A 25,975-nucleotide genomic window follows, 5' to 3' on the forward strand; every position below is an offset into this window, starting at 1 on the left:
CTCTATTGGCCTTCCCCAGACACCTCCATGCACGTACAGACACTGTACACACATATATACACATGAATAATAATAAAATATTTTAAAAACTAAGTAAGAAGATCAAGAGTGATTGAGAAAAACATCTAATATCAACCACTGGTCTACACACACACACACACACACACACACACACACACACACACACACACACGAACACATACACTCACATACAGAATTAAAAGATATAAGTGGCAGCTATCAACAACAACCTCATTCTTAGCCAGCACGCTCTGGTTTAGCACAGTTGAAACGAATAAGGCTTCATCATCAGTTCTAAACAGCAGTTAACAGCGTTTTGTGGTTTTCTCGGATATGTTTCTGGTTTTTGAGACAGGGTTTTATGTAGCTCCTGCTGGCCTTGAACTCACTATGTAGCCAAGGATGACCCTGAACTTCTGATACTCCTGCCTCTACCCTCCAAATGCTAGGATCCCTTTTGTGTACCACCAGGCATGATAAATTCGGGGCGGAGGATGCACCCTAGCAAAAGAGCTCATGAGCCCTGAGAACAGCTCCCTCCCCGGACCCATGCAGGACTCACTTGCTGGAGTTCATGGTGTAGCCAGAAGGACACTCAGGGATGCACTTGTTGTTGTGAATGACGTACTGGTGGCAGCCAGGCTTCCTGGAGTTCCTGCATTTGTAGTGAAGGTCTTGGCAGAAGCTGAAGTTCACACAGCGCCAGTCCTGGAAGTGGTAGTAGGGAGGCGGGCAGGTCTCCACGCACCGACCGTCCAGGTAGAAGTTGCGACAGGCCACACACTTGGTGGGGTCATCGGGTTCCGAACAGTTGCCTAGGCACTCCTTGTGGCAGCACAGGCCTTCGGCGGTGCAGCCGTGTGACTTACAGATGGTCGGGCAAACTGGAGACGAGAAGAAAAAACCAAACAGCTGGTCAAGGACTCTGTCCAAGTTCTGTCTGCACAAACTGCCAAACAAAACAACAACAATAACAGCCACACTTACGTGGCACTTGGCGCGTGCCTGTGAAAAGTGACAATAGCCCCCAAAGCAACTCCACACTTGGCAAAAGTTAAACCATCACCTGAGGGAGGGGAGACCTAATTCACAGCGTTTGCCAGCTACTACCACCAACTTCAGGCTGCTGACAGGAAGCCAAGTAACCGAGACCTTGGCAGGAGACACAATGTAACACACTATTAAATAATGTTGCCCCTAGTCCATACAGTCTGTCTACGATAGATACAGTAGCAGTCGATAACTTCCAAGGTACACATACTTTTTTAACACTAAGCCTGGGGCTACAGAGACGGCTCAATAGTTACCAGCCAGCATTGCTGCTTTGCAGATGGCGTGAGTTCGGTTCCCAGCACCCACAACAAGCAGGTGGTTCACTGTAACTCCAGCTCCAGGGGATCTGACACCCTCTCTGGGTTCACAGACACCTGCTCAAGTTGCATATGCACACACTTAAGTAAAAAGAAAATACTTTCTGAAAATGCCATATCATAGCTAAGAAGTGGTTATTTCCATCATTTGTTTTCAATGTGATTTGTTTTAATTGTAGGTTGGCATAACTTTATTTATTGACTTAATTACTTACCTATTTACTTATATATTGCAGTGTTGGGGACTTGCAAATGTCAGGCCTGGTTTCTATCACTGAGCCACACCCCAGTCCCTCATTGGTGGATTCTAGGTAGGCCCTGTACAACTGACCCATGCCCCCAATCCCTCACTGGGGAATTCTAGGCAGCGGCTCTACCACTAAGACACATCCTCTGTCCTTACATGTATTTCATTTGCAGACAAGTTCTCATTAAGTTACCCAGGCTCTCCTTGAACTCACTCTGTAGCCTAGGTTAGCCTTGTGCTTGCCATCCTCCTGCCTCAGCCTATCACAGGGTTACAGGACCTGTAACCACTTCAGGCTCTGTAGCAACTTGAAAGGAGGATCCTGATCCGGAGGAAGGAGGAGGTCCTCCAGGTGAGGGCACAGCCTGTGCCTCAGCAGCCTAGAGAGGCTTTCTTGTTTGTGTCACTGAATTTGTCCACGGGAGTCAGTTCCTTCCATCAGCCTCTTCTCCACTATCTCACTGTTCAACACTTCCTAACTGCCTCTTATTATACATATTTCAGGGGACACAGGAATAAGTGTGGAGGCCAGAGGACAACCCTGGGGGGTTGGTCCTCACCTTCCAGCTTGGCTTTGCCTGAGTTCTAGAGATCTGAACTCAGAAGTCATCTCTCTTCACTTTATCCCCTCCCTTCCCAGGCTGCCTGTGAGGAGCCTCGGCCGCGTGCCTGGTCTGCCCTCGGAGGTGTGTCCCTCTCCCTCCCTTTACTTGTATACTCTAGAGCAGAACTGGACAGCCAGGAACCAGATTTCTCCCAAATTCTCAAATTTAACTCTCCCAACACCGATTGGGTCCCTGTCCACTAGCCAAACCTGGGGAAAGAAGTGGCCTCCAAAGCCAACTCCACAGACAAGCAACACTGTCCAATTCAGTTCTCCACCATGACAGAAATGTGAGCTGTCCAATGTGTAGTCCTTTCTCTCCTGAGGCATGTGGTAAAGCTAATGAACAGTCACAGCAAAAATAAATTTTAACTATGATAAAATATCCTAAGAGCTTCCATCTCTGGCTGGGGGTGTGGCTCAGTGGTAGAGTGCTTGCCTAGGGTAAACAAAACACTGGGTTTGATGCTAGCGTCACAAAAAAAAAAAAAAAAAATGGGCATGGTGGTGCACATCTGTCATCCCAGAACTCAAAGAGGTAGAGACAGGAAAATCAGGAGTTCAGTATTTAAGGTGGAGTAATCAAAGAAACACCTGATGTCAACCATGGGCCTCCACACGCACATACAAACACACACAGAGATGCATGCATACCACATACACATACGTATGCAATTTCTAAACGACTTAATTAATAACTAATAAAAGCCTGTGTCTGGCTGTGCAGCATCCTCATCAGCCATTCACACACAGAACCTTCTCACCTTTCAAGACAGAACTCTGTCCCTGCTCATGCCTCTCACAGCCCCTCCATGGCCCAGAGCCCACCTTCCGGCTTTCTGTCTCTGCAGGGCTCTGGACGAGTGCAATCCTTTATCCTCCAAGTTTATCCACACGGTAGCATGTGTCAGCAGTTCCTTCTTCCTTTTTAGGGCTGAATAATAGTCCCTTTAAGGGTGAGTTACCTTCACTGATCCAATCATTTCATGGTGGCCACTGAGACAGCCGTTACCATTGAGATATTACAAATCATGCTTCTATGGACATAGGTGCAAAAATATCTCTGAGTCCCATTTTCAGTTCTTTCATGTATATACCCAGAAGTGAGATTATTAAATGTATATTGAGTACTCCCTGGGCATGAGCCTGGAAATGAGGAGCAGATGCTCGGTGTTCCACTTTATACTCTCGATCTTATTCCCTTGACACAGTCTCTCACTGAACCAAAAGCTGGGCTGGCAATCAAAAGCTGGGTTATAGGCATGTACATGACTATTCCCTGCCTTTTACATGGATGCTGGGGATTTGAACTCAGTTCTTCATGCTTACACATTAAAACTCTTACCTAGCCACCTCCCCAGCCCACCTATGTTAATTCTACTAATTTTTCTAATGAGCCACCACACTGTTTTTCTTGAGCCATTGAACCGTTTCACATGCCCAACAACCTTCATGAAGACTACGATTTCTCCTGAGGAGCCAAGCTTTTGTGTTTCAATTCAATGTGCTACAATTTCAACTTCAATTGTAATTACTACAGCCAACTCTCAACTCTTCTTTGGGGTAGAACATATCTGGAGACTGAACATCTTGCGGGGGTGGGCTGAGGAAATGGCCTCGAGCTCACCACTGAGACTAGGCAAGCTGGCCAGCAAGCCCCACAGCCCCTCCCTCCCCCACCTCAACACAGAGCCCAGGGCTCCATGCACAGTGGGCAAGCCCACTACCCATGAAGCCACATCCTGTTGCAGTCTACCCTCCTTTCCTTACGGCCACCAACAACAAACCAGAGTACAATTCTGCCATGGTCCAACTTGGAGAACCAAGGAGTTTCCTGGACTTATGTACAGAGCACAGGAGCCTGGGTGACCCCAAAGCAGCCACATCCTAGGAAAGCTTCACCCCAGCATAGATGACTTCTCCAGGGCTGTGCAGATAAGATTCTCCCTTCTACCCTCTATACACTATACACCCTAGCACCAAAACCATGAGGCCATGGGCAAATACATCTGACTGGGAGGTACAGGAAAGAGCAGATAGAATGTTGGAGGAAGGGTTAAGTCCAGTGATCCACCCTACTCCTCCTCCTATGAGGGAATATCAGAGTGAGAAGACCTGACTGGGGGTGGGGGGGTAGGCATCAACAGTCAGTAGACCTGACTGGGGAGGGGGGGGGGCGGGGGGAGCACGGGACAGTTTACTGTAGGTCTTCACAGCTACTCTAATGAAGTTGGCCTGTCGAGCTCAGAGGACAGTGCCCTGCAGCACCTCCCCCAGTCCCTTCCCTACCATTCTGAGTCCAGGAATACAGACAGCAGAGCCAAACAGGGATGACTCTGCCAACAACGTTATCACCATTAGTCCGGCTCTGTCTGGGGAGATCTGAGGGCTGAAATTCAATTGGAGGAAGCAATAATTACAGCAGACGGTTATCTAAGGCTCACAAAGACACGGACTCTCCCATACAACACACTAAAGGGCAGGAAAAAGCCCATTTCCTGGGCCAGGGCTGCAGCTGAGGGTCAGCCTTTTCATTCACAAGAAGCTTCATCAAAGCCCTAATAAACACTTCCCAAACACATAAGCTCTGCAGCCCACACAAGGCTGACAGTGGACAGCGGCTGCAAACAAAGCCAGGGGCAGAGAGCCAGGCCTCAGCCTTGCACTTTGCACTGTAGGATTCCATTTATAGGACATCCGGGAAGCGGGAAAGAAAACATCGTGACAAGACCCACTGGTTACCACAGCCTGGACTGGAGAGGATCGCACTGGAGAGGCACCAGGGAACTGGGGTGAGGGAGGACAGGGCCAAACCACTCTTTCACTTGTAAATTTTACTTATTCATGTATTTATGAGGGCGGGTGGTGCACCTGCAGGGACCAGAGGAAGGAGTGGTCTAGGTCTTTTTTCCTTTAATATTTATTTGTTGAAAATTCCAGACTTGTATACAGTGTACTTTGATCATACTTATCCTCCAACACCCCACCAACTCCCCTCAGAACCCCAACCACATCATATACACTTCCCTCCCAACTTCACGCCCTCTATTTTAAGTTTATTATTTATTTATTAATCTATTAAAGGCCTATTCCTTTAAGACAGGGTCTCTCGCCAATCTTGGAGCTAGGCTAGAAGCCAGCAAGCCCCAGGGACACTCCTGTCTCCAGGATCCACACACTGGGGTTCCAGGCTCCACACACTGGGGTTCCAGGCTCCACACACTGGGGTTCCGGGCTCCACACACTGGGGTTCCAGGCTCCACACACTGGGGTTCCGGGCTCCACACACTGGGGTTCTGGGCTGGCATATGGCCACTCCCTGCTTTTTCTCGAAATGCTAAGGAATTCAGACCTCACGCTTGTGCAGCAAGTGCTTTTACCCACTGAGGCGTCTCTCCAGCCCCCAGTCTCTATCTTGTCTCTTTCTTTTGGTGTTGGGGACCGAACACAGGCTTGTGCATCTGGAAAAGCCACAAGACAGTAATGATAAAGGGGAGGACCATGAGCCCACCTCCACCCCAGGCTGATGATCGCCGGGAGTGGGGGAAAGACTCATTTGGTTTGGGTTGGGTTTTTTGTTGTTTTTTCCTGCAGGCCTGTAGCCCGACAGTGCCCGGGCTCCAGTGGACAGGCCCCACATCCATCCACACCCAGGCAGCACTTACCAGACTCTGTGGATTTAAAACAGACAGTATGAAGTTTGAAGGGAGACATGGAGAGGAGTTGGGGGTGAATATGACTAACATACATTTTATAATGTACGAAATTCTCAAAGAATAAGTGAAAAACAACTTATGGAGGAGAAACGTTTGAGGAGAGATAGTTTGGCTTGGTCTGCTGGCTTTGGTTTTCGTTTCCATTGCAGTGCTGAGGATGGACACCAGGGCCCCTACCTACTAAGCTAGGGTTTTAGCCCAAGGACACTAAACATGTGCAGGCATCGGATCAGTGGGGACACAGGAGGGCCGGCCTGGTATCCCAGGGCCGGTAGGCTAAGGAGTGTAAGGCCTGCCTCAGCTACAGGCCAGCCTAGCCCACATAAAAACTTGCCTCAAAAAGAATTTTATGAAGGTTCTTTTGTGATCAGCACAGGAGCCACAGGGTGTACCTGAACAGTGGCTGTGTTCGTCCATGCACATTTAATAAACTGTTCTCATGTCATTCAACATACACAGATCAAATCCACAGTATGCTGAGTGTTGTTTTCCTCATATGGAGCAAGGACAGACCACAGGTGCTACAGCAATGCCGCCTGAGCTCCAGGAACAAGATCCAGCTCTGGTCTCCCAGTGGCCCACACCCACTTCTGCAGGACACAGGCTTGGGCTGGAGGGTTGAAAATCTCGGGGTGTCGGGGAGCTGTGGTTCAACTGGTGGAGAACTCACCATACAGAGCCCTGGGTTCCACAGTGGTGCTCGCCCCAATCTCAGCAGTCTGGAGGCTGAGGTGGGAAGGTCAACCTTGGCTACAAAGTAAGCTAGCCTGGACTACATGAAACACAGAAAAGGAACAGGAGGAGGACAGAGGAGGGAGGAAGAGAAAAGGGGATGGAGAGGATGAAGAAACGGGGGTGAATAGATAAGAAGGGAGGGGGGAGATGGAGGAGGAGAAAAAGAAAGCCGTGGAGTACAAGCAGTAGCCTGGGTGTGCTGGTCAGCTTCGTTAGCTTGTTGTCAACTTGACACAAGCTAGGGTCATCCAGGCAGAGGGGACCTCAACTGAAAAAACCTTCCATCAGACTGGCCTGTGGGCGGGCCTGTGGGCAGGCCTGTGGGCGGGCCTGTGGGACATTTTCTTAAATAAGGATTGACAAGAAGGGCACAATTTGTGCTCTCTGTAGGGACAGACCTCACCCTAACACCCAGAATGATTGTCCCAACTCTTCTCTCCCCAGACTATTACCCATCCTAGGGGCGATGCCACATGTACTTTATTGCCTCTATTCTACTGGTCAGAGAGCACCTAGATTCTAGGCCTTTACTATGGAGCCCACCCTCATGGTTGAATGCACTTTGTAAAGGAGTTTCCGTGTAGTCACATCATAAGCTTTATTGTGTACCTGGAATTGGACTGACTGTTGCCTGGAAACCTTACCCCAAATTGCACTGTGTTTTACGAGAGCTGACAATGAACCACCTGACATCAGACTCCCCAAAGTCTCTCCTAGGTTAAGTCAATCCGCACTAGGTTTTCATTCTCATCTTTCTGAGAGATTTGCTGCCCTGTCTGAGATCTGAAAGGACCCCCTCATCCAGCAACTATGGGCAGTGCCTTCCCTGGGCACACAGTCCTGGTAAGAAAGCAGGTTGAACAAGCTGGGGGTCAGAACTTGGTCTCCACTTCAGTGCCTGCTTCAGGCTCCTGCCTTCACTTAGAAGCATAAGCTGAAATAAATCCTCTTCTCCCCAAGTTGCTTTTAATAATGGTGTCTCTGATAGTTTGAATGTACTTGGCCCCATAAGCTCATAGGGAGTGGTACTATTAGGAGGTGTGGTTTTGTTAGAGTAGGTGTGACCTAGTTGGAGGAAGTGTGTTATTTTGGGGGTGGACTTTGAGGTCTCCTATGCTCAAGATACATCCAATGTCTCAGTCAACTTCCTGTTGCCTGCAGTTCAAGATGGAGGACTCTCAGTTCCTTTTCCAGCACCATGGCTGCCTGCACACCACCATATTGCACCATGATGATAAAGGACTAAACCTCTGAAAATGTATGCCACCTCAATTACATGTTTTTCCTTTAATAAGAGTTGCTGTGGTCCAGCAAAGCGCCAGGCCAAGCTCTGGGAAGCCAAGCTCTGGGAGTCCAGTTGAAGAGAGGGAAGAGGGATTATATGAGCAAGGGGGGTCAAGATCATGGTAGGTAAATCTACAGAATCAACTAAACCAAGCTGGTAGGTACTCACAAACTTTAGATCGGCAGCTGTGGAACCTGCACAGGACCAGACTAAGCCCTCTGCATACGGGAGACAGTTGTATAGCTGGGTCTGTTTGAGGGGCCCCTGGCAGTGAGATCAGGATCTATCCCTGGTGCATAAGCTGGCTTTCTGGAGCCCATTACCTATGGTGGGAGGTCTTGCTCAACTTTGATGCAGGAGGGAGGGGCTTGGTCCTCCCTCAATTAATGTACCAGACTTTGCTGACTCCCCATGGGAGACCTTACCCTTTTGGAGGAGGGGATGAGGGGGTTAGTTGGAGGGGAAGTCTGGGGGAGGGGCAGGAGAAGAGATGAGAGAGAGATCTGTGGTTGGTATGTAAAATGAATTTAAAAACTTCTTAAATAAAAAAAAAAAGTTGCCGTGGTCATGGTATTTCTTCATAGCAAGAAAAACCCTAACTAAGACAGTGTCTATCACAACAACAGAAACCAAACTAATAAAAGAGTAAATCTTGTTGCGTGAATTCTTTTTCCTGTGTGTGTCTTGTGACTGACTCCAGTCAAAAATGTTTCAAATAGCCTTGCCAGTAACACAGGAATAACCCAGCACTGGCCTTGGATAGGATGTACTGGGAAAGGCCTGGTATTTGCGTATTTTTCTTTCCAAACAATAACAACTCATCTTAGAGACATTCTATAAAACAACGGCCCAGCCCAATGTTCTTCAAAAATGAGACTGTTGTAAGAAGAAAAAAAACCAAAACAAAACAACAACAAACACTGCTGAGATGGCTCGGCCAGGAAGGGTGCTGCTGCCAATCCTGACATGGGTTCCTCCCTGAGACCCACAGGGTCGAGACACTGAACTGAGCCTGACGCTCAAAACTCATCCTCTGACCTCTACAAGCTCACCCTGGGACATGCATGCCCTCCCAACACAAATAAATTAGTAAGTGAATAAACTATGAGTTAAACAGACAAAAAGAAACTAAGGTGAGACAGCCATTAAATACAAAGTGTTACTTGGATCAGGGGGGAAAATATTCCAACTAAGAGCATTGGGGTAACTGGTAAGATTATAGTGGGGGAGGCGGAGTCAGAGGAACTGTATGGAGTCAGTTCCGTCCCCCTATCATGTGCGCTGGCTTCTCAGACTTTTACGGGCTGAGCCACGTCAACAGCTCCAAATGATGAGGGATTTTTTGCAAGTGGATTAACATAGTCTATTAGGGTTGCTTTCCTGGTTCTGATCATTGTACAGTCATGTAAGGAATTTTCCCGTTAGGAAACCTACTGAAGAAGTGAGGAGCCTCCAACGACACAGGAAAAAATCCATAATGCTTGCATAGGAATAGATTACAGAAATAGAAAACAGACAGGGCAAAAATGTCAGTAACTGACAAACAGTAATCCAATTCCTGCAACTTTTCTTTAATCCCGAAACTGCATCAAGGGACAGCAAGATGGCCCAGCAGGCAGAGGCTCTCCTGCCAAGCCCGAGGACCCAAGTTCAGGCTCTGGGACCCACGTGGTAGAAGAGCAAAACCTACTTCTGCAGAGTTGTCCTCTGACCTCCACACACACACACACACACACAGGAAATAAACAAATAGCTGCATCAAAAGAACAATCCATTTGCCCAAAGGAAGGTTAAATGCTACTGTAGCAGAAGACGCAGACCAGCTCTGCACTGTAAATAAATAAACAGTCCACAGAATGCAGCATTCCGACCCCCTCTCCCTTTGCTTCTCAAGCTTTAAACCATTTGTGCTTTTCTTGACCAACTACACATGAAACAAGACAAAAAATAAAAAATAAAAACACTCTTTTAGTGTCTTCACAACACTACACACATTAGTAACGCTTTATGACATTTCTTCCCAAAGCCTGCCGTTTAAACACACACACACACACACACACACACACACACACACACACACACACACAATTTATGCTCCTAAACATCATTGCTTTCCAGAAATTTCCAAATAGGAACAGTTGCATCATGGGCCTGAGGGCACAGTCACAGCCGGGACCTCTCAGCTCTCCAGCCCTGATTGTGAGTTTTAGAAACTCCTTAGAGTCGTTTATTTGGTTTCCATTCCAAGCCTTTCTCTCCCACGCTGGGCCCCTGTTTTCTGACGTCTGAATTTTGAGTCCCCCAAGCCAAATTCCTCTCCCTTGGAATCTAATAAATTATTTAATGGTGGTATAAGGGGCCGGGGGCGAGGGGGAGACCCTGAATTTTGACAGTTTTGTGGTCAACGCCAAACTCCCATGAGCACGCGACTTTGAAACTGGAAGGCGCCCCTTTTCCATTTCAGGACAATAGGGCCGGGATAGGCGCACGCGCGCTGGAGCGGCTTTGGTTCTCTGCGCAGCTCTCCGGAGACCTGCGGGGTTTGTAGAGGCCGAGGGAGTGGGGGGAGAGGGGAGAGGAAGGGAGGGAGAGAGAAATGGGGGGTCTGTGTGCACGCCTCGAGGTCCAGGGACAACAACTACCTTAGTCCTCCACCGGGAGTATGCAAATGAAGGGCGCGGCCTGGCTGCTCGGAGCCCCACCCCCGGGAACGGTTTGCGGCCAAGCGACACAAAAGCGTGCCGTGCTCCGGCTCCGCTGGATTCCAGGTCGGGTGCTGGCGGCCGCAGCGCCGCCCTCCGACTCAGCCAATGGGCAGGCGTGCTGCGGGCTGCTGGCTCCGCCACCCCGAATGCGCGGGGGCTGTAGCCTCCCTCGTCTCCAGCTGGGGCAGCTACCCGGGTCTGGGACGCCCCAGAGAGGGCCTCTCCGAGGTGCAGGCCGTAGGAGATCGGCCTGGAAAGCAGCGGCTTCGCAGAAACTTAAAAGGCGACACTAGGAATGCAGAGTGCAAGATGCATCTATCCGGTGGTGCGAGGCGCTGGGCGTATGCCCCGGAGGAGATCCGGTCACCGCGTGGCACAGCCTGGGACACCCTGGCCCCAGGCCTCAACTGCAGAGAGGCCCATAGAAGGGCAGGGGCTCAACAGGATCACACAGCTGGATCCTCTTTGTGGAATTAGATGGGAAGGGAACAAGGAGCTACAATGTCACCCACTGAACACCCAAAAAACCAACAGGCACACTCTTGGATGCATTCTTTAAAATCACAGGCTGGGGCTGGCGGTAGAGCTCAGTGGGCACGTAGGAAGCGCTGGGTTCTAACCCCAGCACTGACTAGGGGGTGTCTTCGAATCAAGGTTCTTTGATTTGAAGACTGCAAATTTGTGCACTCTACACTTGTTCTCGATTTCAGTACTCTAAAGAAGAGCTAGGGGAGCCGGGCGGTGGTGGTGCACGCCTTTAATCCCAGCACTCAGGAGGCAGAGGCAGGCAGATCTCTGTGAGTTCGAGGTCTCCAAAGCGAGTTCCAGGAAAGGCGCAAAGCTACACAGAGAAACCCTGTCTCGAAAAACCAAAAAAAAAAAAAAAAAAAAAAAAGAGCTAGGGGAAGTTATGCAATTGCCAGGCCCCTCATATAATACTATATTGGGGGGAGGGGCCCCGGGGCAACGGCTCAGCTGGTAAAGTACTTGCTTCCATGCAAGCATGAAGACCTGGCTTTAGCTCTCTAGACTACACTAACAAGCCTGCAGCGCTAATTTGCAATCCAGGGCTGAGGAGGTGGAGATCTGTGGATCCCTGGGGCCTGCTGGCCGCCTAACCCAGCCAGATGAGTGAGCTTCAGGTTCAGGGAGAGACTCTTAGAGGGAGAGTGTCGAGGAAGGCAATGGGCATTGAACTCCAGCCTACACCCATGTGAGGCACACACATATATGCAAACATGCACATACCACACACACTGTGTGTGTGTGTGTGTGTGTGTGTGTGTGTGTGTGTGTATGTGTATCCCAGGTATGCACCATATTGCATTTACTGTGCATAATTAGTTAATATGATCTTACTATCTTTAAAGTAACCTTCCCCTTTAGATGTGAGAAAACAAAACAGTAGCTACTTCATTCATGCCAGCTCAGCCAGAACTCAAACTGGCCCCCTGAAGGGCGTGACTGGTGGTTACCATACAATGGTTATATTTGCGATGATTATGCTCAAGTGTTCCCCAGCAGGGAAGAATGATACAAGATATGCCAACGCATGAATCACCAGAGCCCTGCGAACAGGAGGAGCTTTCGAAAGGCAAACTTCAACTGCAGGAGCATACACACCTGAGGAAGCCCTGTGGGGTGGGGGCGCCAGAGTGAACAGGAAGGAAGCCATGACCTGTGGAGGTGTCAGGACTTAGGAGCTAGACAATGCCAGTTTCCACGGGAGGGTGGTGATGTGGCTCAGTTGGTGTTTGCCTAGCAGGTAAGAGACCCTGAGTTCCATCCCTAACACCACATAAGCTGGGCATTTTAATTCCAGTACTGAGGTAGAAGCAGGGGGGGATCAGGAGTTCAAGGTCACCCTCTACTATACAATGAGTTTGAGATCAGCCTGGGTGAGACCCTGTTTTGGGGGGGAAAAAAAGACTGAACCTGGAAAGTTACTTCTTAAGTTACCCCAGCCTGCTCTGAAAAATCTCTCCTACAAAGAGGCATGGACCTGTGTTTCCTCTACACATTTTTCAAAATGATTTCCTCATGTATGTATAGAACATACACACTTTAGGCAGCTAACAGTAAAAGTGAGACTTGTGCATTATGGGGTGTGTGTGTGTGTGTGCACATGTGTGTGACAGAGAGAGAGAGAGAGCATGCACATTTGTGCCACCACACAAGTGTGGAGGTCAAAGGACAACTTTGGGGAGTCAGTTCTCTCCTTCCACCATGTGAGTTCTAGAAAATAAGTTCAGGTCATCAGGCTTGGCAGAAAGCACCTTTACCTGCTAAGCCTTTTAGACAGCCCTGAATTATAATTTTACAAGACCAAGTAGCAAAAAACTGTCATTTGTGTTTGTTTGGTTAAACTTTTTAAAACTTAATTTCCATGTAAGAACTTTGGCACCTGGAGATGCAGCCCAGAGCAATGTCTGTGCTTTGGAAAAGCACTGGTTTCTTTAACAGATGATTAACTTTTCTAAACAGTCTCTCTGTACTTTAAAATGCATACTGTTTAGTTTCAGCCCCTATCCATCAGCATGCTGTTGATAACAATATTATCTGAACTCCTTATTACCTAACGTGTGTGTGTGTGTGTGTGTGTGTGTGTGTGTGTGTGTGTGTGCTGCATGTGAGTATTTGGGTGCACATGCCCCTGTGTACTTATGTACAAGTCAGAGAAGGATGTCAGGAATCATCTACTGCTCTGTGTCTTGTAGCCTTGAGACAGGGTCTCACTGAAAGGGAAGCTCATGTGTTCTGGCTGGGCGAGATGGGTGGCCAGGGGCTCTCAGGACTCGCCTGTCTCTGCCAACAAGGTTACAGGCACATGCAGCCACGCCTGACTGGGTGCTGGGGATCTGAACTCAGGTCCTTACGCTTGTGCAGTAAAGCACTCTAACCACTGCGCCACCCCACCCCACCCAGCACCCTAGCTGAGCTTTATCTACATGATCCGGGTGTTACTGGAGTCTTCCTGAGCGTTCTCATTTTTTCCTGTGTGCCTACACACACCTGCCTGTGTGTGTGTGTTCGTGTCAGAGGTACACATGTGTGGGCGTAGGTACTTGATGCACTTGTTGGGAGGCGGGTCAGAGGAAACCTTACTGCTGCTTTTTCGGTGCCATCTCCCATTGGCCTTGAACTTCAACACCGAGGCCAGGCTGGCCGACTAGCAAGCTTCCACAGATGTGCCTCTCTGCCTCAGATCTCAGCGTCCCTGGGAAGACAAGCGTGCACCACTACACCTGGCTTTACCTTTCCTATGGTTCTCGGGACTTTGAACTCAGCTCACAAGTGCTTTAGCGATCAGGCTCTTGTTTTCGCCTTTTAAATCTCCAACAGTTTTCACTTAGTCCCTTTTAATGCCTTGTGCCTGGAATTCCTGGCTGATCTTCCTTGTCATCTGAAGGTGGGGGGATTCAATGTGACAACTTTCTAGTTGAGAGCGCGAGTACCACAGCTTCCACGGAGAAGAGCAAGTGAGAGTGGGGAGAGTCTCACTAGCAGGGGGGAGGGGGGCGCACTGGGGAGTGGGGGCTGCGGGGGGGAGGGGGGGCAATCTCAACCATGCAAAGGTCAGCCCAATCAGTGGCTTTTCTGAAGTCAGTCCCTGGCCATCTGGGGTTCCTGCAAGTCCACAGACGTCTTTTGCGGGAGCCTCTCTGCAGCTACAGGCCAACTGGGGTTAGGGACAGGAAGCAGGACACTGCTGAATAGTGTCCTGACCTGCCACCAACACAGTGAAACTGGTCACCAGACCTCACAGTGACAAAGGTGATGTAAGTTTCCGTTTATTCCCTGTTTGAGTCGGTTCCCAACACTAGGAAGGCTGGGTGTGTGTGCATGTGTGCATTGCGTATGCAATGTGTTTCATGTGCATGTGTGTTGTATGTTTGTATATGTATGTGCACAAGTGTGTTATGTGTGTGTTATCTATGTATGTGCATATATGTGTGCACACGTGTGTGGTATATGAAACAGACATGGCCAGAAAATAGATTCCTCAGAAAACCCTAACCTTTGTCTATTTATTATTTCTTCATTTACCTATTTTTTGTAGTACTGTATAGGGGTGCACATGAATGGGTGTGGAGGCCAGAGGTTAATGTTGGTTAGGCATAGTCACTGAAGTAGCTGCTGCACGAACATGAGGAGTGAGTTTAGATCTCCCAAACCCACGTTAAAAATCAGATGCAGCAACCCAGTTCCAAGTCAGGAGAGACAGGAGAATCCAGAGAGCATATTGGCCAGCTAGCTAGCTGCATCTCGGAGCTCCAGGTTCAGTGAGAGATCATGTCTCAGAAAAAATGAAAAAGACACCTGAGATCTGCTCTCTGGCCTCTACATGCACATGCATGTGAACACACAAATGCACATACATAAATACATACACACAGAACAAAGGGGAAAAAAAGACACAGGAAAGACAGTGAAACCCACTGTCCCCACGCTGCCCTCCAGAAAGGCCACAGCCAGACCCCTCCATGTGTCCCTGAACTCACAATCTGATCTCTCCATCTCCCTTTCATCTTCCCCATATTTTTCCCCAGAGGGTCCAGCCCGAAAGAGCAATCCAAATAAAACAAGTATTTTTAAAACCCTAATCAGATTGTAAAACGGCTTCGACTGTCACCTACACTGCCCTTTGCCACTGCCTGGCATGTCTGCAAGTGCTCCCACACAGTAGCGGAACACTCAGGATTGAAAGGGGAAACACGAAATGCCCAATTTTCCTCTCAGAAATCAAGATTTGGAAAACCATAATTTGAGGGCTGTTGAGCACATTCCTCCATGAAGCCTGTGATTGTGGGATACCAGGGGAATTGAGAACGTGAGCCTTGAGTGAAATTTGGGCTCACAACTAAAATGAGTTGTTGCTTTGTGGGGGGAGGGGGAATACCCCCTAATTCAGCTTTCGCAAGGAAGTTAGCAATCAGAAATTGTTACCAAGAGAAACGAAGTTACAATCTCAAGTAAAACACAGGTCCGCCCAGTCATACCTCCCCACCCTGCCCAGAGAAAGGAGAATCACAGGAAACTCAGCCTTGAATATGGAAAAGGATTTGCTATGCAGTGCCCCCACCCCTTCCTACTCCTGCAGCTCCTGGAAAACCACCTCCACCTTGGCGCTTTCAGATTTCGCTCCTTGAAACCAGTTAAGGCAAATACAATCGACCGCTCCCTCCATGAGACATGACCCCTTCCTGAGGCCAACTCCACCTTCCCTTGTAGACTCTTGAGTGTACTTGTACTCCAACTCTCCCTTTGAAGCCTCAAGATCAAAGGTCCACCTGGGTTCTCACACTCAAAATAGGTCCCCAGATCCCTTCCTATCTGTTTCCTGGCAGGGGTTGCCCTTGACTGTCCATTATTCACCGAGTCCCACCAGACACAAAGATAAAATTGAACACACCTTTGCAAAGGGGGGGAAATCCTTGAAAATTAAACAGTAGATACTCAAATGGAAACTTTGCTTTAACAAGGTGGAGTCTAATACACACACACACACACACACACACACACACACTTGTGCAGATGCACAGCGTCACGACCTTGACCAGCTTCAGAGAACAATTCTCAAGGGTGTGAGAAAGCAACAGCAGGGACCCTATGGAAATGGATGGGAGGAGCCAAGAAAAGCCCAGGCCCACTGACACTGGCTCCCTGGAAACAGGCGTGGGGCATATAAGTCTCCACCCACTCACGCTGGATCCATGGACGCTGTGAGAGGATATTCCAGCCCTCTGATGCCAGTGAGTCGGTCAGCTAGCTGCAGTGGCTTGAATTAAAAATAAAATAATAAATTTAATAAAAGCCTTGACTGGTGGAAAATTAGAGAGCCAGGGCATCTGTGGTTAGAAGTGAAAGCCAGCCGGGCGGTGGTGGCGCACGCCTTTAATCCCAGCACTCGGGAGGCAGAGCCAGGCGGATCTCTGTGAGTTCGAGGCCAGCCTGGGCTACCAAGTGAGTTCCAGGAAAAGGCGCAAAGCTACACAGAGAAACCCTGTCTCGAAAAACCAAAAAAAGAAGTGAAATCCAGACAGTCAGAAAGACCTGGGGCGAATCTGCCATTGCCAAAAGGATGCTGGGATATTTTGGCCAAGTGTCCTAACTTCTCTAAGGCTTTCTGAAAATGGCCTGTCATTAGGTCTACCTTGTGGAGCTGCTGCAAGAAGCCCTGCCCATCCCTAAGACGCCATGAACTCACAGGCCACAATTCTTTCGTTCTCTTCTGTACAGATATGCCAGCACCTTCCTTTGAGCAAGGTACTGTGTTCACCAATGTATCGTGTTTTGTTTCTTGAGACAAGATCTCATATATCCAAAACTGACCTCCTGCCTCCACTTCCTGAGTGCAGAGACAACAGGCGTGCATCACCACACCTGGCTTACGCAGTGCTGAGGATGAAACCCAGTGTTGTGTGTATGCCAGGCAAGCACTCTACCCACTAAGCCACACCCCAGTTACTATTAATCCTCAAAACACTCATCCCTGAACAACACAGCACACCTCACTGATCGCCATAGCTCTGCACACCCATTTAAGGGATCTAAAACCAAATTTTACAATGCATGTTTCTACTGCAAATGCCAGATGAAGAAGGCTGGAGATTGAAGCAGTAATCATGGCCATTACCTTCCCTAAATTCTGTACACCAAATGACGCATCAATCACCTTCTGTTCCTTCCCATCAGGAGCTTCGGGCTGGGGATGTGGCTCCGTGGATAGACAGCTCACGTATCACGCACAAACCCTGGGTTCCTAAACTGGGCCTGCAGGTTCATGCCTACCTGTCATCCAGCACTGGGAAGATGGAGTCAGGAGAGCCGGAAGAGTTTAAGGACATCCTCAGCTCCACAGTGCACTGGAGTCCAGGCTAGGCTACATGAGACGTGTCTCAAAGGAAAGAGAACTTGTGCACAGAGGAGGTCCTCTCTGATAAATCTGTTGGTTTATGAAGCAATAAGCTACATTTTGTTTGGGGGACCAATCCCCTTCCCCTGCCAGCCCTCCTGTGCATAGTGAGTTCCCTTTTGCCCCAGGCTTTCCCAAGGACCAGGCCCTGCAATGTATTCCAGCAAACAGGCTTAATGGCCCAGGGCTCTAAGCCAGGTGAGTTCCAGATTTTATTATGAGTAACAAATTAAATCGACTGGCAACAAAAGCCAAGGGCCTGATCTGTTGACCTCTTGTGAACGGAAACATGGATGACTACATTTGCACAGGATCGGGGAAGGGCAGCAGGTGCTGTCTGTCCCACGGAAGGGAAGTACGAAGCTGTTCTGAAACAGTCCACAAATGGCATGCCCCGGGCAAGAGACAGCAGACACCCCTTTCTAAGAGAACTGCAGAGAGAGGCTAGGAATAAAATCCAGTCCCCTTCACCTTTCAATTTAGCCTTGCATGTGAAATCCCATGTTACCAACTCAAGCCAGATACTCCCAGCAGAACTCTGTCTAAGAGCTGAGTCTACCACCTTAGGCGTGATGGACATTTTGAGCTGGCTTGTTCTCTGTGCTGGGGACCAGCCTTTCCTTTGCACGGTGTCTGACTACCTACCCTGTACTCGCCCACCTACCCTATGCCAGTAGAACCTCCTAGCTGTGACAACATGGCCCCAGATATACAGTCTTACCCCAGTGAGAATCTGGGGAGCAGCACCCTTGGCAGGAACAGGCAGAACCCTGAGAGTAGGGGGAATAGAAACGACGGAGCCACAGCTGGGCTATGACTCAGCAGGAGAGGGCCTGCCTTGTGTCTTAGTGACCTTTCTGTCACTACGATAAAACACTCTGTCTGACAAGAGCAACACAGAGGGGAGGGCACGGCCACAGGCCGGAAGACAGGGTGGCAGGCACCGGAAGCTGGCCAGTCACCTTCCCATCCACATGGGGGACCGGGGACAGGGGGCGGCCGCCCCATACTTCCTCCAGCAAGGCTGCACCTCCTAAAGTTCCCATAACCTCCCCAAACAATGCCTCCACTTGGAGACGGAGTGTTCAGATATGAAAGCCTAGGGGGGTATTCCTCATTCAAACCACAACACAGCATGTGATTGCTTTAATAAAGAACTAAATGCTCAATAGCTAGGCCGGAGGTATAGGTGGGACTTCCAGGCAGAGAGAGGAAGTGGGAGGAGATAATCGAGGCAGGAAGGAGAAGATGCCAGAAGACGCAGAGAGGAAACAGGAGGTACAACATGGAAAAGAGCTAACACCACGTGATAGAATGCAGATTAATATAAATGGGCTAATTTAAGTTATAAGAGCTAGCTAGGAACAAGCCTATGCTAAAGGCTGAGCTTTCATAATTAGTAAGAAGTCTCCATGTCGTTATTTGGGAGCTGGCAGCCCAAAGAAAAATCTGAATACAATCTCCAAAATTTTCCAGGACATATGACACCTTCTCCTGCCCTGCATAGACACCAGGCATACACATGCTGCCCAGACATACATTCAGGCAAAACACTCACACACATAGAGTAATTAAAAAACAAATAAATCACAGAACTGTGGTAGCCAGCCCCATGCAAGCACTCCTGGGTGGGTCTGTCTTCCTGCAAACACATCTGTTAGTTCTTATCAATTTCTTTAAAGAGAAGGACTGATGACTAGCTCAAGGCCGCTAGAAGATAAAAACACTCGGGAAGGATCAGCAGGATGGTTCACTGGGTGGATGTGTTGTTGGCCAACCCTGACAACTTGAGTTCACATGGTGGAAGGAGAGAACTAACTCCCACACAAGTTGTTCTCTGAGCTCCACACTCGTGCCTTAGCATGCCCCCCAATAAATACATAAACATGATTTTAAAAATCCTTGATAAGCAATCAATGTTGCTTTGATATATCATACAAAAAAAAAAAAAAAGGCTGGGGAAACAGCTCAGGCGGTAAATGCTCCCCACACAACCGTGAGGACCTGAGTTCAGATCCTCAGCATCCACAGAAAAATCATGTCTGTAAGCTCACCAGCGAGTGGGGAAGGGGGCTTGGGAATATGGCAAGCAGATCTCTGCCAGCCAATCTCGCTAATCAGTGAGCTCCCGGTTCAGCGATTGACACCCTCAAAAATAAGCTGGAAGGCAGTGGAGGAAGGTGCCGAAGGTGACCTCCAGACTTTGCACACACACACACACACACACACACACACACACACACACACACACATCCTCAAAGAACAGAGAAGCAGCAGGCTGATGAGACAGCTCCATGGGAAAAGGCGTCTGCCATCAACTCTGGTGACCTGAGTTCAATCTCTATGTCCCACATAGTGGAAAGAAAGAACCAACTCTGCAACATTGTTCTCAAACTGCCACATGTGTACTATGGCATGCGCGCGCGCACGCGCGCGCGCGCGCGCGCGCACACACACACACACACACAAAACAAAAAAATTGGATAAACCTTTTTTAAAAGAAAAAAAAGGAATCCAAGAATCATGGGCATGTTCAACAGAGCACAGGAGCACAGAGGACGGCGGCGGAAGGGACAGTTAGGGTTTGAAATTCTAACAAGGCGATGTCAGCGTGGAGTCCAGGGACCGGGGTGAAGGCTACCACTGGCAGAGCCTCCTCAGTGTGCAGGAGCCCCCGGGTTCCAGCCTCAGCTCTTCAAAATAACAACATCAGTCATGATGGTGATCATAATAATAACAACAGCTAATAAATAGAAAAGGGACGCTTGAATTTCCTAAACACAGGCTTTTGGCTATTTTCAGCCTGGCCAGACATTCTATGAATCAGCTCACTCATAAATGGCTTTTAAGACTGCCAGTTGGGCTGGGGCTCAGTCCTCAGAGCGCTTGCCTAGCATGCGTGAGGCTCTGGTGCCACTCCAAGCATGGCGTAAGGTGGGCGTGATGGAAAATGCCTGCCATCCCAGCACTCAGGAGGTATAGGACAGGCAGCTCAAGGTCATCCTTGGCTACCAGTGAGGTTGAGGCCAGCTGGGCCACATGAGACCCTGTCTCAAAAAGAAAAGTAAGACCGGAAACAGCTTCAGGCTTCCATATGCACATGCATTCATGCACACACCTGTGCCCATGCACATGATAACACACGTGTGTGCACACATGTGCAATGTGTACCTGCACAGGCACACATACACATGCATCTACATACATGCTAACACATATACACACATACACATGCATCTACATACATGCTAACACATATACACACTTACACACACAAGTTAATAAATTTCTTTATAGTTCCATTATTAGTGAATGTTTGATTTGTGTAACTATTTTATATACCTATATACCCAGAGTCACATAAAAATTTCTTGGGTAATAAGAGATGGAGATTGGAATAAGCTGAAGTCCCGGTTAATGTGGTATACACACCAGGCTTACAGATGAGTAACTTGTCTATCTCATTCATAATTTCCATATTGATCAGACACTGAAGTGAAACTGATGTGGATATGGGTTGGTTCTGGATATGTGACCCACAAAAGTAAAGCCCCTACATAAAATGCGAGAATCCACACAGAACCAGCACAGTCTCCCACAGACGTTGACTCCCAAGCTGCGGGAATGGATGTTCTGCTGTATTGTTTAGGGAGCAGTGATGAGAAAACATCCAATTAACACACATTATCTATTTCACGAACAATTTATTTCATTTCTTTCAAAACAGGATCTCACTAGATAGCTCAGGCTGCCCTTGAACTTGCCATTCTCCTGCCCTAGCTTCTCAAAGGCTGGGATTTTAGGTGTGCACCATGCCATCCAGCCTTTTGTAAATCCTTTCTGATTCTGATGCTTGAACCCACGGGTTGGAAGACCCTGCTAGACTGGGTTAAATCAGATGTATCATTAAAATTGATGTCACTTGTTTTGGCGGTTTTTTGTTTTGTTTTGTTTTGTTTTGTTTTGTTGTTGTTGTTGGCTATTTCTCCTGAGACCACTGGAAAGTTTTAAGTTGTAGACTGAATTTCCATTCTGTAGTGACCGCGGTCCACTGCCTCTCTCCAGGGACTCTCTTCCCACTCAGATGCACCTTGGTGGAACACAAATCTGTCTCTTACCTTCTCATCTTGGCTGATGTTGCTGGTTTGCTCAACAATATGCAACATTTGCTAAATATCTCTCAAAAATTAATGAAAGAGGGGCTGGACAGATGGCCCAATGGTTAAGAGCACTGGTTGCTCTTGCAGGGGGCAGGGCACAGTCCTTAGCACAGTGTCTCCAAACCACATGTAGCTCTAGTTCTGGGTGATCTGATGGCCTATGCTGGCCACCATGGGCACCTGCATGCACAAGGTACACATTCAGGTGCACACAGAACAGAATGGCGTGGTGTGGCGTGAGGGACAGGGGAGACTCAGTCTGTGAGGACTTGCCACACAAGCATGAGGACCTGAGTTTAATCTCTAGAACTACAAAAAAGTGCAGCTCTGCAGTGTTTCTGTGGCACAGCCCTGGGAGAGCTGAGAAGGAAGATGGCTGTCCTGCCGCCTCAGGCTAGTCCACCGCCTGTTTGGGCCGACAATGAAGTGAGGTACTGAAGGTCTGTACACTGAAGGTCTATACACCGGAGGTCTGTACACCGGAGGTCTGTACACTGGAGGTCTATACACTGGAGGTCTGTACACTGAAGGTCTATACACTGGAGGTCTATACACCAAAGGTCTGTACACCGGAGGTCTATACACCGAAGGTCTATACACCGGAGGTCTGTACACTGGAGGTCTATACACTGGAGGTCTGTACACTGAAGGTCTGTACACTGGAGGTCTGTACACTGGAGGTCTGTACACTGGAGGTCTGTACACTGAAGGTCTATACACTGGAGGTCTATACACTGGAGGTCTACACACTGGAGGTCTACACACTGAAGGTCTATACACTGGAGGTCTATACACTGGAGGTCTATACACTGGAGGTCTATACACTGGAGGTCTACACACTGGAGGTCTATACACTGGAGGTCTATGCACTGGAGGTCTATACACTGGAGGTCTATACACTGGAGGTCTATACACTGGAGGTCTACACACTGGAGGTCTATACACTGGAGGTCTATGCACTGGAGGTCTATACACTGGAGGTCTATACACTGGAGGTCTATACACTGGAGGTCTATACACTGGAGGTCTGTACACTGAAGGTCTATGCACTGAAGGTCTGTACACTGAAGGTCTATGCACTGGAGGTCTATACACTGAAGGTCTATGCACTGGAGGTCTATACACTGGAGGTCTATACACTGAAGGTCTGTACACTGGAGGTCTATACACTGAAGGTCTGTACACTGGAGGTCTATACACTGAAGGTCTATACACTGGAGGTCTATACACTGGAGGTCTATACACTGGAGGTCTATGCACTGAAGGTCTATGCACTGGAGGTCTATACACTGGAGGTCTATACACTGGAGGTCTATACACTGGAGGTCTATGCACTGAAGGTCTGTACACTGAAGGTCTATGCACTGGAGGTCTATACACTGAAGGTCTGTACACTGGAGGTCTATACACTGAAGGTCTATACACTGGAGGTCTATGCACTGAAGGTCTGTACACTGAAGGTCTATGCACTGAAGGTCTGTACACTGGAGGTCTATACACTGAAGGTCTATACACTGAAGGTCTATACACTGGAGGTCTATGCACTGAAGGTCTGTACACTGAAGGTCTATGCACTGGAGGTCTATACACTGAAGGTCTATACACTGGAGGTCTGTACACTGGAGGTCTGTACACTGAAGGTCTATGCACTGGAGGTCTATGCACTGAAGGTCTGTACACTGAAGGTCTATGCACTGAAGGTCTGTACACTGGAGGTCTATACACTGAAGGTCTATACACTGAAGGTCTATACACTGGAGGTCTATGCACTGAAGGTCTGTACACTGAAGGTCTATGCACTGGAGGTCTGTACACTGGAGGTCTGTACACTGAAGGTCTATGCACTGGAGGTCTATACACTGAAGGTCTATGCACTGGAGGTCTATACACTGGAGGTCTATACACTGAAGGTCTATGGCACACTAAAAGTATCAGTTGGTCTTTGGTGGACTCCTTGAGCGTTAACTATAGTTGTGTCTCAGTTTCCCTTTTTGCCTTTTCTGCCTGGAAGCTGGTTTCCTGTTGCCCAGAGAAGCAAACTTCCTTGGAGTTCTCTGAAGAAACCTAGTTACCTCTTGCCTAAGCCACCAAAGGAACATGGCAATCACATCCCACGAGCAAGGGACAGGCACAATCACCATCCAATGTGGGAAGCAAAGTGGGTGCAGAGCTGGGGAGACACTCACATGCGATGTCAGGCCCTCCCCATGGTACACAGAAACAAGGTCAGGGTTCGGAGTCAGGACCAGGCCGGCTGAAGGCCAGCAGAGTCTAGGACCAGCTGCAGCCGCCATGTTCTCTTCTGCTTGGACAATAAAGTGCCTGTTATGCAAGCAGGAGGATCCTCGTGGAAAGCCAGGAGGGAAGCTGGGTGCCTGTAACCCAGATCTGCGAAGTGAGGTAGGAGGATCCCGGGATGCTCACTGGCCAGGCAGCCTAGCCAAAGCACTTGGTTCTGGATTCAGTGAGAAACCCTGTCTCCAAAAGGAAGGTGGAGAAGGGTTGACCACACGGCTCAGTGGGTGAGGGCACTTGTCATCAAGTCTGTGTTTGGTTCCCAAGACCCACGTGGTAGAAGGAAGGAACCAACTCCTGAAAGCTGCCCTCTGACCTCCACACATGGCCCAGGCAGGTGCACACTCACTCACACACATACAATACATACATATATACATACACACATGTACACATACAAATATGCATACACACATATACACACATACACATATATATACAAATATACATACACACGTATACATACACACATATATACATACAAATATACATACACATATACATACATACACACATGTATGCATACATATTTACATACACACATATACACAATATACAAATATACATGCACATGTATACATACACACATATATACATAAAAATACACATATACATACATACACACATGCATGCATACATATTTACATACACACATATACACATATATACAAATATACATGCACATGTATACACACATACACATATATACATACAAATATACATACATGCATATATACATACACATATACAATACTTACATATATACATGTATACACACATGCATACACGCATATATATACTACATTTTTAAAAACTAGGTGGGAACGATTGAGGACACCAAATGTTCGCCTCCAGTCCTCAGAATGACTGACATTTAAGGAGTTACCCACAGGCCACAAACATCCATCACCCTTTAACTGCCACAGAAAACAAGCAATTGTCCTGCCTTGGGAAGGTCCCGAGGGAACAAGCATTTTCAGAAGCGATGCTTGCCAGAGGTGAGGAAGCCGTCCAGGGTCTGTTACAGAGTTCTGCCACTAGGAAAAGCTTCCGACAGTGATCAGCTCCGGTTGGCCAGGAGCCAGAGTTCCCAACACTAATTTAAGAAAGCCGGAGCTGGGGGATGGCTCGATAGGTAAAGTACTCGCTGAACGAGCGAGAGGCTTTGGGGTCCCCAAGCTCAGAGGCTGGGCACGGTGTCTCTGTAACCCAGTGCCCCAGAGGCAACACGCAGGCAGAAGAATCCTGGAGCTCTTGGGACGAGCTAGCCTGGTCTATGCAGCTCCAGAGAGACCCTGCCTCAAACACGGTGAGAACACACCTGAGGTTCTTCTCTGACCATACATACACACTCACAAACACACATGAAGACAGCCCAGGGCCAGGCAGGACAATCTGTCATGACCCTCTCTTCCAGCCTCCAGGTATTAGTCTCTGGCCAATTCTGATGGGAGCAGGAGGCCATTACCAAAAAACGTGATTCCTCTACATAGAGCAACTATTCCTCCAAAACCTAGCACTAAGGTCCCCTCCTCTATAAGCAGGGTACAGCAGGACAAGCATGTTGTAGGCAGGGTTAGCAGGACAAGCATGTTGTAGGCAGGGTTAGCAGGACAAGCATGTTGTAGGCAGGGTTAGCAGGACAAGCATGTTATAGGCAGGGTTAGCAGGACAAGCATGTTGTAGGCAGGGTACAGCAGGACAAGCATGTTGTAGGCAGGGCACAGCAGGACAAGCATGTTGTAAGCAGGGTACAGCAGGACAAGCATGTTGTAGGCAGGGTACAGCAGGACAAGACAAGCATGTTGTAAGCAGGGTGCAGCAGGACAAGCATGTTGTAGGCAGGGTTAGCAGGACAAGCATGTTGTAGGCAGGGTTAGCAGGACAAGCATGTTGTGGGCAGGGTTAGCAGGACAAGCAT

The 25,975-nt window shown here is 48.5% G+C and overlaps 1 protein-coding gene across 2 annotated transcripts in view; it reads right to left on the bottom strand.

Annotated features, from left to right (window-relative positions):
- The window catches only part of Insr (insulin receptor), a 113,430-nt gene that overhangs the window by 58,262 nt on the left and 29,193 nt on the right, over positions 1-25,975 (bottom strand). For both annotated transcript variants that reach the window (XM_059248921.1, XM_059248920.1), the window contains exon 3: positions 584-905. In XM_059248921.1, coding sequence (XP_059104904.1) covers positions 584-905 — 322 coding nt within the window. The remainder of the gene's footprint in view (positions 1-583; positions 906-25,975) is intronic.

The sequence above is a fragment of the Peromyscus eremicus genome, chromosome 23 (assembly GCF_949786415.1).
Source record: "Peromyscus eremicus chromosome 23, PerEre_H2_v1, whole genome shotgun sequence".
Taxonomy (NCBI): domain Eukaryota; kingdom Metazoa; phylum Chordata; class Mammalia; order Rodentia; family Cricetidae; genus Peromyscus; species Peromyscus eremicus.